This window comes from Gopherus evgoodei, chromosome 5 (genome assembly GCF_007399415.2).
Source record: "Gopherus evgoodei ecotype Sinaloan lineage chromosome 5, rGopEvg1_v1.p, whole genome shotgun sequence".
In the NCBI taxonomy this organism is placed as follows: Eukaryota; Metazoa; Chordata; order Testudines; family Testudinidae; genus Gopherus; species Gopherus evgoodei.
The window spans coordinates 79,725,979-79,740,300 of NC_044326.1; the positions used below are offsets into that span (position 1 = coordinate 79,725,979).

Consider the following 14,322-nt stretch of genomic DNA (forward strand, 5'->3'; position numbering starts at 1 on the left):
AAGAGTCAGTGCAAGTAGTAACCAGGCAGTTAGCCATAACATGCAAGCAACTTTTTGTGATACTCTATATCCAGGTTGATAAAATGAAGATATCACCGAAGTGTTCAGAGTCCAAGATGATGACAGATCTCTTTTGAAATCTGGAGCAACAAGTTCATCTAAACCAAAGATAGCCTGGCAAAACACAGACAGTGGATTTAATGCAAACAAATAACTGTGAATCATCCAATAAGGAGAAAGAGGGTCAGGAAGAGATTAAATGTAACCATCCTTTGCATTTCTATAATTATTTCAAACCAGAAGCCTAAGCATTTCACTAACATTGAATTTACCCTCGCAACATCTCTGTTGGGAAAGGAACTATAGTGGAGCTCACAGGTTGTTTACAGGGGTGTTGGGAGACACATTTAATTAATATTTCTGTGCACCTTCCTCGAGCATCTTGAGCAGAAAGCAATTTAGAAATGGAATATGTTAGCAAACTTTGTGAAAGTACACAGCAGTGAGAGTGTCTAATTGATTCAGCTAGTTTCACAACAGTCACAGCACAGATTTTATTTCACTGCAATCTCTCTTCTACACTAGGCAAAACAGGAATGGCCACTGATGGTAGTAGAAATGCCCACAAAACACTGTATTTAATATCCTGGGATCAACAGGGCTACAACACTGCACACACTGTAGCATCCTGTCTACATACTAAAGTGGACTTATAAATACCCAAGAAATTTGTTGCTTTGTGCTGCTAACACTTTTTAGCTCACATCTAGATGCCCCAGTACAGTCCATAATAGTCCCCCTGCCCCAAGTGCAGATGAGAAGGCACAGTTATTGCAGCTGAAGCAGTAATTCTAGTCCTCCTAACTCCATCCCACAATGCAGTGCTTCTCTTCTCGATCTGCATTAAGGTATATCTTGCAACTTTTCTCTGCACTTCTGAAGAGAGCTGTGTGTGATTAATTGGTGCACACTGTTATTGGCATTGCATACATGGATCAGTTCTAATCTGGTCATTTGCAAAGACAATTCAAAAAAGTCTGGAAAATGGCATTTTCCCACAGAAGTTAAAAAAAAAAAAAAAAAAAAGATTGTCAAGAATTCCAGGAATAAGACCTACATATGTCCCCTCAGCTCTTAGGGGGGGGGGGGGAAGAAACAGAATTCCAAGATTTCTTCCAAGGCTGCAATTGAAGTAGAGATGGGAGGAAGAAGAGGGAGGGAAAGAAGAGCAAGACAGTCAGTACTCCCGTAGTAAACCTGGAAAACTCAGAAATCTCTGAAGGCTCTTGCTCAGTAGCGAAGAGGGTGGGAAGAAAATCAAAACAGCTTTACAGAGAGCTATAAGGACATGGTACCTACAAGAGTGAAGAGCCAGAGGACTTACTTTTTCAGACATCCCCAGACTGGGAGCCCAATTTCTGTCTAAAAGTACCTTACTCTCCATCCTTATTAGGCTATTTTCTGAATGAATTGTTTGCAATAATCTCCATGAACTGAACTACTCTGCAGCTGCCATTACTGGGGATAAAGAAAGGTCTTGTATTGTACTTTATCTGGGTATGGCTACACTTGACATTTCAAAGCGCTTTGAAGTGTGAGTGTGGTTAGAGTGCCAGCGCTGGAAGAGAGCTCTCCCAGCCAGCACTGGGAGAGAGCTCTCCCAGCGCTGCGTGTAAACCACATCCCTTACGGGTGTAGCTTGCAGCACTGGGAGCCGCGCTCCCAGCGCTGCGGCACTGATTACACTGAGGCTTTACAGTGCTGTACCTTGCAGCGCTCAGGGGGGTGTTTTTTCACACCCCTGAGCGCGAAAGTTGCAGCGCTGTAAAGTGCCAGTGTAGCCATGGCCAAGACCACAACCTAGAAAGTCTCTTCACCTAGTGCTCACTGCTCCCACCTGGATAGTTTGGCCTTGGGCTTCATCTCACTTTCCACAATGGCTACCATAAATGGTCTCTTCAAAAGTTATTTCTCAACCCTTCTAGAGATTTAAGGCCAGATTAAAAAAAAAAAAAAAAAAGGTCCTTATTTTGACACACAGTGGCATTTCTGGCTACGGTTGCTACCTGGATATCTATGAACCGCGAGGAGCCTAGGAGAAGCTCAGTTAGATTATAGGAATCTATTGAAGTGAACAGCAACAACTTAGAATAAACATACAAGTGCCACTCAACAAACCTTAATACTGCTTTCTATCTTTTTACAAAGAGTGGAATATTGCCAGGCTTGCAATAAAGTGCTGTGAAGTAGTGCTCAGCAAATGGGATCTCCCCAAGCATTTCGGCACTATGACCAAAGGAATTACTTGTTTCAACTGCCAAGTGATAATATCATAGACCAAAGCTAATAAACAGTTACCAGCTAGAGATCCTGAATAGTTGTAATACAACATCCGTTCCATTATGGACACCAGAAGCACCAGTGAATATTTAAAGCTGAAGTAGTGACCTGTTTGCCAGTTTCAAATCCAGCTGAAACATGATCTCATCTTTTACAGTATGCATGTTAAATGAAATTATATCCTCTTTTACAACATCCTTTCACTCAATCTCCCAACCAAGAGATTTTATGGAAGTCATGAAGCAGAGAGCACACATTTACCAACCGAAATGTAATCCAGAAAGAGTGATTTATTTTGCTTTACACATTCTGACATGTCATGTCAACTGTTAGCTTCACACGTTTCTCCCTCTTAGTTAGAATTTTTACACAACCTCAGCCCTCAGCTTCCTGAAGACAGTTTCAGTCTACAGAGCTGAAAGATGCAGAACGGCATTAATATGAGCCAGAACAGAATTACAATTGCCATAATCAATTTATCCAAAGCCGGAGTCATTCATTTCTCTAGAGCCACGACCCTCTCACACACAAATGTTTCACTTAGGTAATTAGTTGAAATACAAGAGCATTAGAAGATTCTAACTGAATGCATTACATTATTGTAGGAAGCTCCCTTACTGTAGTCCCCAGTATCTGCATTTCTAGTGTCTGGCTTTCTTAATGGACTTTCTACTGAGCACATGGAGCCAGGAGCTTCCCAGAATCTCTAGTATCAGCTGCATAGCATATTCTTTGAAGTGCAGTAACAGCCAGTATTAAAGGCTTTGAGGAACATTTGGGTTTTAACTATACAAAAATATGAATGTTTTCTCTCACACACAAGAACAATTAGGATTTCTTAGAATGTTACCAACAAGTTACAGCCATCAAATGCTTTGCAGCTGAAAGTAATATATACACATTTTTTTCTAGTTATGAAGTTGGTCATATTTTAAATTTTATTATACTGTGTTTTCCCCATAACAGTAATCAATGCTAAAAGACAGAAATTGAATAGGCTTGAGAAAGTCACCTATCGGTAGCAAGAACAACTTCTCGTGGTAAGAGGTGAGGATGTCTCATCATTTTCTGCAGAATTTAAACTTTCATTTATTAAATAATAAACCAAAACACAAAAGTTTCTCGCCTTTATAGGTCCAAAGATAATCTCCCAAAACGTGAGTCACACCATATTGTTTCCCAAGCTGCAGACAGACAATTTAGAACATAAGAATGGCAACACTGGGTCAGACCAATTTAGCCTAGTACCTGGTCTTCCGACAGTGGCCGGTGCCAGATGCTTCAGAGGGAATTAATAGACCAGGACAATTTATTGAGGGATCAATCCCCTGTTGTCCAGTCCCAGATTCTAGCAGTTAGAGGTTTAGGGACACTCAGAGCATGGATGGGGTTGCACCTCTGACCATCTTGGCTAATATATAGTCATTGATGGTCCTATCATCCATGAATGTATCCAATTCTCTTTTGAACCCAGTTATACTTCTGGCTTTCATAACATCCCCAGGCAATGAATTGAACAGGTTAACTGTACGTTGTATGAAGAAGTATTTCTTTTGTTTGTTTTAAACCTGCTGCCTATTCATTTCATTAGGAAACCCCTGGTTCTTGTGTTATATGAAGGGGTAAATAATTTCAGTAAGATTTAATTGCAGAACAACTAACTTTGGTATATAACCTGTCAGTTAAATCTGCCTCTGTGCCAGATACCTAATATAATGCTGATTTAAAAAAAAAAAAAGTCTGCAGTGGCAATCATGGCAGTTACAGTCCAGTAAGTTTAACTTCAGTACCATGCAAATTGGCTGAAATTATAGTAAAGAACAGAATTATCAGAAACATAGATGAACACAATATGTTGGGGGAAAAGCTTTGGTGAGGCATGATTTCCCTTCACAAATCTATTAAAATTATTGGAGGGAGTCAAACAAACATGTGGACAAGGGTGATCCAGTGGATATAGCGTACTTGGATTTTCAGAAAGCCTTTGATAAGGTCCCTCACTAAAGACTCTTAAGCAAAGTAAAGAGTCATGGGATAAGATGGAAGGTCCTCTCATGGGTCAGTAACTTGTTAAAAGACAGGAAACAAAGGGTAGAAATAAAGTTTTGGTTTTCACAATAGAGAGAGGCAAATAGAGGGGCCCCCCAGGGACCTGTACTGGGACTAGTGCTGTTCAATATATTCATAAATGAACTGAAAAAAGGGGTAAATAGAGAGGTGGCAAAGTTGGAAGATAATACAAAATTACTCAAAATAGTTAAGTCCAAAGCTGACAGCGCAGAGTTACAAAAGGGTGTCATACAATTGTGTGACTGGGCAAGAAAATGGCAGATGAAATTCAGTGCTGATAAATGAATTTCATCTATCAGCACTGAATTTCATCTGCCATTTTCTTGACCAGTCAACAATTGTATAGCTGTCAGCTTTAGACTTAACTATTTTGAATAATTTTGTAAAATTGTATTATCTATTGTGTTCATCTATGTTTCTGATAATTCTCTTCTTTACTATAATTTCAGCCAATTTGCATGGTACTGAAGTTAGACTTACTGGACTGTAACTGCCATGATTGCCACTGAAGACTTTTTTTTTTTTTAAATCAGCATGATATTAGGTATCTGCCACCCATCTGGTACAGAGGTGGATTTAACAGATAGGTTATATACCAAAGTTAGTAGTTCTGCAATTCATAACTGAGTTCCTTGAGGACTTTTGGATGAATACCATCTGGCCCTGGAGACAAATTACTGTCTAATTTATCAATTTGTTCCAAAACCTACTCTGGCACCTCAATCTGGGACAAGTTCTCAGATTTATCACCTAAAAAGGATTGTTCATGTGTGGCATCTCCCACATATCCTCTGCCAGGAAGACTGATGCAAAGAATTATTTTAGCTTCCTGCAATGGCCTTGTCTTACTTGAGGTGCTAACGGAGCACTCAGTCGTCCAGTGGCCCCACTGACTGTTTGGCAGGCTTCCTGATTCTGACGTACTTAAAATGTTTGCTGTTGGTTTTTGTCCTTAGCTAGTTGGCCTTCAAATTCTTTCTTGGCCTGCTAATTATGCTTCTGACTTGCCAGAGTTTATACTCCTTTCTATTTTCCTCAGTAGGATTTGACTTCCAATTTTTAAAAGATGTCTTTTTTTCCCTAACCTCCATTTCTACTCTGTTGTTTAGCCATGTAGCATTTTTTTTGGTCCTCAATGTTTTTCTTTTTTTGGAGTATACATATAATTTGAGCCTCTATTACGGTATTTTTAAAAAGTTTCCATGCAATTTGCAGGCATTTCACTCCCATGTCTGTTCCTTTTAATTTCCATTTGACTAGACTCCTCCTATTTGTGTAGCTCCCCTTTTTGAAGGTGATGTGCTGGGTTTCTCTGGTACTTTCCCTGCTCCAAGGATGTTAAATTGAATTATAGTTGCTATCACTGAGCAGTTCAGCTATTATCTTTTGAACCAGCTCTTATGTGCCAATTAGGATGAAATCAAGAATTGCTTCTCCACCTGTGGGTGCCAGGACTAGCTGCTCCAGGAAGCAGTCATTAATTTTAGAAATTTTATCTTTGCATCCCATCCTGAGGAGACATGTTCCCATTCAATATTGGGATAGCTGAAATCTCCCATTATTGATATGTTTTCTGCCTATGTTTTCTCTCTATTCTCCCTGAGCATTTCACAGTCATTGTCCCCAGGGTGGTCAGTAGTATATTCCTCCTGCTACACTCTGATTATTCAAACACAAAATTTCTATCCATAATATTCTATGATACTATATGATTCATTTAAGATGTTTACTATATTTAACTCTGCGCGTTCTTTCATGTATAGTGCCACCTCCCCACCTCAACCCCCATCAGTCAGACCTACTCTGTCATTCCTATATATTTTGTACCCTGGTATTATCCTGTCCCACTGATTATCATTGTTCCACCAAGTTTATTTGATGCCTATTATATCAATATCTTTATTTAATATCAGGCACTCAAGTTAATCAATCTTAGCATTTAGACTTCTAGCATTTGTAAACAAGCACTTATAATGTTTGTCAATATTTAGTTGTCTGCCTTCATGTAATGTAATTGAAGGGGACTCTATTGTTTGACTGTTTCTCTTCAGTTCCTACCTAAACTTTATCACCTTCTATCCTCCTTACTAAGATATGGAATATCCCCTTTAATAAATCCTCCCCAAGGGATGTATCTGTCTGAACCGCGTGCTCCTCTGTAGCTGTTGACTCTTTCCCAGCCCCTAGTTTAAAAACTCCTCTATGATCTTTTTAATTTTACATCCCAGCAATCTGGCTCCATTTTGGTTTACGTACAGCTAGGGGTGTCCAAGCTTATTGACCCTCTAAGCCACATACAACAATCTTCAGAAGTTCAAGAGCCGGGGTGTGCCTGCTCAGGTTTCAGCCCCATGGGAGGCGCCTGCCAGGGCTCAGGGCTTCAGCCCTGCAGGAAGGGTGGTCTTGGTGCACGTGGGATCATGTGCCCCCCAATTTATGCCAGGGTTTGCTGGCCCCACTCAGTCACATGGTGTCGCTGAGTCCCCTCCCTGCATGGCAGTTGCTGGAGCTGGCAAGCTGTGGCTGTGGGGAAAGGCAGAGGCAAACAGCTGGGAGCTGCAGGTAGAGCCCCCTGCTTTTGCTGCTGCCTCTCCCTTTGGAGATAAAGCAGCAGCCCCTCCCTGCAGTTCCAGGTGTTAGTTCTGCCTGGAGAGGCAGGGCAAACATCTGGGAACTGCAAGGAGGGGCTGCTGAATGTAAGAAGGGAGAGCCCGGGAGTGTGTGACTCAAGCTGTTGGCGGACATTAACCTTTAAATTGTGCCCCACCCCACCCCAGCAGGCAGCATTCATCTCTGGTGGGGCTAGAGGCTTCTTCCATAGGGCAGAAGCCCTGAGCGTCTTCTCTCCGATCTGATAGGTGGAAAATTGGGGGGAGGGACCTAGGGGGCTCCATGAGCCGCACTTTAACTGTAAAAGAGCTGCATGTGGCTCACCAACCATGGTTTGGCCTCCCCTGGTATAGCCCATGCTGCATAAGCGCCTCCTTTCCCAAAAGGTTCCCCAATTCCTAAATCCCTCAGCGCACCACTGTCTCATTCACACATTGAGACCCTGCAGTTCTGCCTGTCTTACTAGCCCTGTATGTTAGACTGGAAGCATTTCAGAGAACGCTCCCATGGAGATCTTGAATTTTAATCTCTTACCTAGCAGGCTAAATTTGGCCTCCAGGACCTCTCTCTTATCTTTCCCTATGTCATCCATACCTACATGTACCTCAGCCACTGGCTCCTCCCCAGCACTGCACACAAGCCTGTCTACATGTCTTGAGAGGCCTGCAACCTTCGCACCCAGCAGGCAATTCATCATTCGGTTCTCCCAGTCAGCACAAACCCAACTATCTATATTTCTAAAAATTGAATCCCCCATTACTATTACCTGCATCTTCCTAATACCATGAGTCCCCGTGCAAGAGGATGACATAATACTATGACATTATCTGGAAAGAGTCCCAGTTATGGGATCATTTCCCTCTGCTCCAGCTTGATGATCTCCTTCCCTGAGACCTTCATCCTCCTTAACAGTGCAGAGACTTTCAGACTAGGGGTGGGCATGCTCTGCTGTATTCTGGAAAGTCTTATGCATGTACTCCTCTATCTCCCTGAGCTCCTCCAGTTCAGCAACTCCGGTCTTCAGAGCCTGAACTTGGCCACTGAGGGCCGTGAGCTTCTTGCACTGAATGCACACATTTATTCCTTCTCATAACAGAAGAACCAGGGGTCAACAAATGAAATTAATAGGCAACAGGTTTAAAACAAACAAAAGGAAGTATTTTTTCATTCAACAGAGTGTCAGCCTGTGAATCTCTTTGCCAGAGGATGTTGTGAAGGCTAAGAATATAACAGGATTCAAAAAAAGACCTAGGTAAGTTCATGGAGGATAGGTCCATCAATGGCTATTAGCCAGGATGGGTAGGGATGGTGTCCCTAGCCTTTGTTTACCAGAAGCTGGAAATGGGTGACCGGGGATGGATCACTTGGCGATTACCTGTTCTGTTCAATCCCTTGGGGACACCTGGCATTGGCCACTATTGGAAGACAAGATATTGGGCTAGATGGACCTTTGGTCCAAGCCAGTATGGCTGTTCTTATGTCACCTGCCCACAAGTCAGGTAAACATACATGCCGCTTTCACTGTCATAAACAATTTCAGGTGCTCTGCTTGTTCATCACTTTCTCCAGTAGTAGAGTGAAGGTAACAAGACTCTACTCAGTTTCATGGCTGAAACCCTGTGGAAAAAGAGGTGAAATTTACAAATATTATATCAAATTTACAGCATCTGCTTAGGAGTGCCAGGAGAAACAGTAAAGGCAGACACAGGGCTTGTCTACATCAGAAAGTTGCAGCGCTGGTGAGGGAGTTACAGCGCTACAACTTTGAAGGTGTACACATCTGCAGGGCATCACCAGCGCTGCAACTCCCTGTTTGCAGCGCTGGCCGTACTCCCGTTTTGTCTCGGGTGTAGAGGATCCAGCGCTGGTGATCCAGCGCTGGTAATCCAATGTAAACACTTACCAGCGCTTTTCTTGACCTCCGTGGAAGGAGGAAGCCTCTGGTAATCAAGCTGGTCTCCTTTCCTGGTTTGCTCTCTCGTTTCCGGAACCCCGAGCAAGCAGGTCTCCTTCCCTGCGGTTTGCAGGGTGGCTCCAGGAACGCGAGAGCAAACCGCGGCGAAGCTGGTCTCCTTTCCCGGTTTGCTCTCTCGTTCCCCGAACCGCCGAGCAAGCGGTTCTCCTTCCCTGCGGTTTGCAGGCTGGCTCCGGGAACGAGAGAGCAAACCGCTGCGAAGCTGGTCTCCTTTCCCGGTTTGCTCTCTCGTTCCCTGAACCGCCGAGCAAGCGGTTCTCCTTCCCTGCGGTTTGCAGGGTGGCTCCGGGAACGCGAGAGCAAACCGCGGCGAAGCTGGTCTCCTTTCCCGGTTTGCTCTCGCGTTCCCAGAGCCACCCTGCAAACCGCAGGGAAGGAGAACCGCTTGCTCGGCGGTTCGGGGAACGAGAGAGCAAACCGGGAAAGGAGACCAGCTTCGCCGCGGTTTGCTCTCGCGTTCCCGGAGCCACCCTGCAAACCGCAGGGAAGGAGACCTGCTTGCTCGGGGTTCCGGGAACGAGAGAGCAAACCGCGGCGAAGCTGGTCTCCTTCCCCGGCTTGCTCTCTCGTTCCCGGAACCCCGAGCAAGCAGGTCTCCTTCCCTGCGGTTTGCAGGGTGGCTCCGGGAACGCGAGAGCAAACCGCGGCGAAGCTGGTCTCCTTTCCCAGTTTGCTCTCTCGTTCCCGGAGCCACCCTGCAAACCGCAGGGAAGGAGAACCGCTTGCTCGGCGGTTCGGGGAACGAGAGAGCAAACCGGGAAAGGAGACCAGCTTCGCCGCGGTTTGCTCTCTCGTTCCCGGAGCCACCCTGCAAACCGCAGGGAAGGAGACCTGCTTGCTCGGGGTTCCGGGAACGAGAGAGCAAACCGCGGCGAAGCTGGTCTCCTTTCCCGGTTTGCTCTCTCGTTCCCGGAACCCCGAGCAAGCAGGTCTCCTTCCCTGCGGTTTGCAGGGTGGCTCCGGGAACGTGAGAGCAAACCGCGGCGAAGCTGGTCTCCTTCCCCGGTTTGCTCTCGCGTTCCCGGAACCCCCCTTGAAGCCGCCCAACAGCGCTGCAGTGTGGCCACATCTAACACCACTTGCAGCGCTGGTTGTTGTAAGTGTGGCCACTCTGCAGCGCTGGCCCTATACAGCTGTACTAATACAGCTGTAACAACCAGCGCTGCAAAATTTTAGATGTAGACATGGCCACAGAAAAGTAAGAGTCAGAGACTGGAGGGGAGGTAAAAATAGCAGAGATCCTCTTCTCTCCACAATCAGTTTCAGCCACGTCTCCATTAGTACAAAGATCTTTCCCAATGAACTTTGTACTGAATCATGTTGAGCCAGAAGCCGCCAAATCCCAGAGGTACCCCCAGAATATTTAGTGCTGGCTGTCACAGCTCATCCTTTGAAATTCAGTAGCAGATGACATTAAGGGTTTTCAGGAGAGCTGGGATTTGAGGGTATAGTTAAAAAAAAGCAAAGACCCTTATGAAATGAAGAAGTGTGGGTGGTGTACAGGAACAGAACTGTGAATCATGCATTACCATCATACATTTATTTAAGAATGGGAGTGTTGAGGGTTTAAATATTCCATACGTGGTGGTGGTGGGAGACAAATAGGCATATAACCCCAGAACACAATTAAAAAAAAAAAAGTGAAAAACAAAACAAACAAACAAAAAGTGGGGGACAGGAGAAGAGATAAAACTGCAGAACAAGTGCATGCAATCCTAAAAGTTGTAATATAATTTAATTTGTTAAGAATAATGTTAGATTTTTCTGAATTTCACACAGTATTTTAATATTACAACCCGAAAATTCAGTAGCCTGAAAAAAAATCTGGTATAGTAAATAAATAAATAAATAGCTGTACTATATGGCCCGATGCTGCAAGGAGCTCCATGCTGACAGGCTCCTATTGACTTCAGTGGGACTCTGTGCAGGAGTCTGCCCACCTGGAGCTCCTTGCGGGATCAGGCCCTTAAACCTAGATCTGGGGACATTTTAATTAAAATTAAATCCCTGCAAATGGGTTTGCACCATAATCGGTTTTGGTACTTCTGGTCCAAAGCAATATACATTAAGGCATAAATTTGAAATTAAGAATAATCCTGGACAAGTATATAAACACATGCTTTCGCTCTTTCAGACTTTCTCCATGTCCCCCAGTACTACAAGGCTTTTGTCTGCATTATGATTTAAAGGGACAATGAATTCTGGGCCTGGCCATTCTAAGTCTTCCCAATCCATTAGCAACACTCTAGAAATAATGTGGCAATAATGTTAGATTCCCCAGTGATTCATAACATTTACAGCAATCACTTTAGAATCTGGCTATATAATCCAAATCTGACATTACCCAATGTTGGCTCTGATCCTGCAATTTGTTTCAAGCAGATGACATTTGATCCATGCAGAGCACCTCTGAAGTCAAAGGGTTCTACGTTGGTGGTCCCCTGTGCTTGCACTAAGTCACTTGTTGAATGTGGTCTGTTCCTGTTTGTTTTTACTCCTAGTCTCACTCCCCACAGCAGTCTTAGCATTTCAGGAAGTGAAGGTCAGGAATCTTATCAATTTGTTAGACTCTAAGGTGCCACAAGCACTCCTCGTTCTTTTTATCAATTTCTATACACTATCTACTCACAAGACCAAGCTAGTCATGGTGAGTAGTCACGTGAAGATTGGATACATATGCAATATCATTTACTTTGCTTGCCACAACTACCCTAGTCTTGTGACCCGATAAGGTATAGAAAAAGGATCCAGAATCTTGTCACTTAACTTGCTTAGAATATGGTCCCTGTAGGTTTATTAATTTATTTATTTACAGCCATCATCAAACCAGGACTACACATCCAGGCCTCTAAAGGAATCCCTATATATTTCATGTGCAAAAGTTCATGAAATCATTAGCACCTAAACAATGACAGGCATGCAGCTCCCTGTTGTTCCACATGATCAGACGTAACAAAAGATGTAACCTTGAATTCAAGGTAAAACACATTTCAACTCGGATTTAAAAAAGAAAAGATCTGAATTCAAGTTTCCCAGGTAATAAAACACAAACACTAAGAAAGATGAAGGCAGAATGTTTTCTGTATTATTTTATTTGGAGTCTGGAATTAAAAAATAACAGTTTATGCATATGAGGAGATTTGAAATCCAGACAAAATGGCTGAGACATCAAAGAGAAGAAAAAGAAGCAGAAGACAGCAGAGAAAACTATATAGATAAAATAATTTTCATCTGCTTCTCTGCCCCCACTACTCTTTTGCATGTGTTTTTCTGCACTATTTAAGGGTAGATGTGACATCAAGCCATTTTGTTTAACTCAGGAATATGTTATATTCCCAATTTTTAATTAATCTGGTCCATAGTGAGACTCAATAACTGTCAGTTTTGCTGCACACCCCAGACTTTCTATCCCATGTAATATCATATTCATAGTTACAGCACCTGTAGCTATGCTACTTACAGCAGTTGTAACTTGCTCAAAAGTCTGGAGATTTTAAGGACAAACCCAAAGAACTGAGAAACACCCTAGAAGACTGAAGATTACGCTGTTATGTCTGATACTGATTACACTGAAAAATCCAGAGAATAAAGGTTATAGACCGTCTTTTGCAGTGAGGAAAGGTGGTTTGAGGCAGATGTCCAAAGTGTGAGTGCCCAATTCCACACCCCAGGATCTATCACAGTTAAAGCTCATTCACCCAATTTAAGACCCTGTAAGGTAGCTGGCAACAGACCTCAGACATCCACACAGTCCGGTTAGTACAACATTAATGCTTAACAAAACGACTTTTGTACAGAAGGCCTGTAGTGAAACAGCTCCCAGACACGTATAAGTGTCTGCACTAGTGGAAATCTCAGCCATTTTCCCAAACCTGTTAGATCAGAGCCCAACCTAAGCAGAATATTCCCCAACAGAGGCACTAACTCTCCAGCTGGCTCTAAATCAAAAGTACTGAAGCAAACTATTACCAGTAAGACGTTCTTAGCGCGCTTTACGTTTCCAAAGCACTGTGTGAACGTGAACAAATCGATACCAGGGTGATCAAAAATGACAAGAGCTGGGGGTGCGCGCGCTCCGGCTGGCTCCGGGGAAATGTACACACCCCTTCATTCCCGCTGGTGCCCCTGCACAGGGCTTGCTTTCTTGGCTCCAATAAGGCTCCCCCACCCCTTGGGTAATGTCCTTTTAGTAAAATCCCTGGCATGAAAAAAACAGTTTCTCACCTAAAGGCAGGTCCTTCCTTAGGTGTCTTGCTGGGGGGAGAAGCCGAGCTGCTGCCCCTTTTGTTGAACAGCTTCTGGAGCAGAGTAGGAGCCATGCTGCTGCTTGTTGTTACCGCCGCCCGTACTCACAGCAGCCCCAGTGGGTAGCGCACGCACAGCAGCTCAGCTGGCAGGGAACAGGAAGAGCGGCGGCGGCAGCATCCTCGCTGCAGCGTGGCCACCCGGCATTGCACGCAAGAGGGACAGGGGCTACAGCTGGCTCAGCGTCCCCACTCCCAGCAAGGGAGGAAACAGCCAATCATATGACTAAAGAAGAGGAACTCGCCGCCCAGAGGCGCTGACAACTCCCTCCTGCAGGACAAGCCCCTCTCAGCCCGGAATCCTCGGATCCGAACGCGCAATATCCATGGAACGTTCTCCATTGGATACTCGGGATTCCAAGCCTTCCCCCGACACGTGGTCAAGAGCCAGAGTTAAAGGTACATGAGCCCTATTTCAAGTCCTCTGAGGTTGGGAGGTTTGAATGGAAGGGGTTGGGCGGGAAAGGAGTAAAGATAGGACTTCTGATTCTTTCCAACAAATATTTTATCGGATTTCTCTCCTCAGCCAGTTCAGTTCCCTCTCAGTGAAGTAAATTAATAAAAAATATGCACAAACTGACCTAACAGTACAGAAGTGTTTTTGTTTTTTTCATTTGCTAATATTGAAAAAAATATCTGATTTATTGGGTGGAATTGTGCATTTTCCCTAATCCCTGGATCGAAAAAGTCCATTGAATGTTGTGAATGTTCAGATCCAAGCTTTGCCATTGGGTCCTTTCTTTATAATAGAACAGATCCAGATCCTGAATTTGGAGACTTATGGATTATTTTTTCTTCTAGCCCTTGTCTCTGTAACAGACTGACAGGGTTCGCCGATCCAAAGACTGAGGAAATGCCAGTTTATCTGTTTATCAAGGATCCAAACTTTGGCCTCATCTGTTGATTAGGCATTTACTTAATTTTACCATTCAAGTATTCCCACTGGGACATTGCAGGATTGGGGGCTTTGTGGCTTTGTTCATTTCTGCTTTTTTATAGTTTGTTTTGTTCACAGGTGAAATA

General features: G+C 43.9%; 2 protein-coding genes across 5 annotated transcripts in view; one reads left to right on the forward strand and one right to left on the reverse strand.

Annotated features, from left to right (window-relative positions):
* Nucleotides 1–13,293, forward strand: part of C5H4orf45 (chromosome 5 C4orf45 homolog) — a 140,586-nt gene extending 127,293 nt beyond the window's left edge. The window contains exon 5 of the mRNA XM_030563581.1: nucleotides 13,242–13,293. Within this exon, the coding sequence (XP_030419441.1) occupies nucleotides 13,242–13,286 (45 nt within the window). The 3' untranslated portion in view covers nucleotides 13,287–13,293. The remainder of the gene's footprint in view (nucleotides 1–13,241) is intronic.
* Nucleotides 1–13,335, reverse strand: part of FNIP2 (folliculin interacting protein 2) — an 82,156-nt gene extending 68,821 nt beyond the window's left edge. For 3 of the 4 annotated variants that reach the window (XM_030563576.1, XM_030563575.1, XM_030563574.1), the window contains exon 1: nucleotides 13,220–13,335. In XM_030563576.1, coding sequence (XP_030419436.1) covers nucleotides 13,220–13,314 — 95 coding nt within the window. In that variant the 5' untranslated portion in view covers nucleotides 13,315–13,335. The remainder of the gene's footprint in view (nucleotides 1–13,219) is intronic. The other variant, XM_030563577.1, reaches the window with a different exon arrangement.
* Between the last annotated feature and the right edge of the window lie 987 nt (nucleotides 13,336–14,322).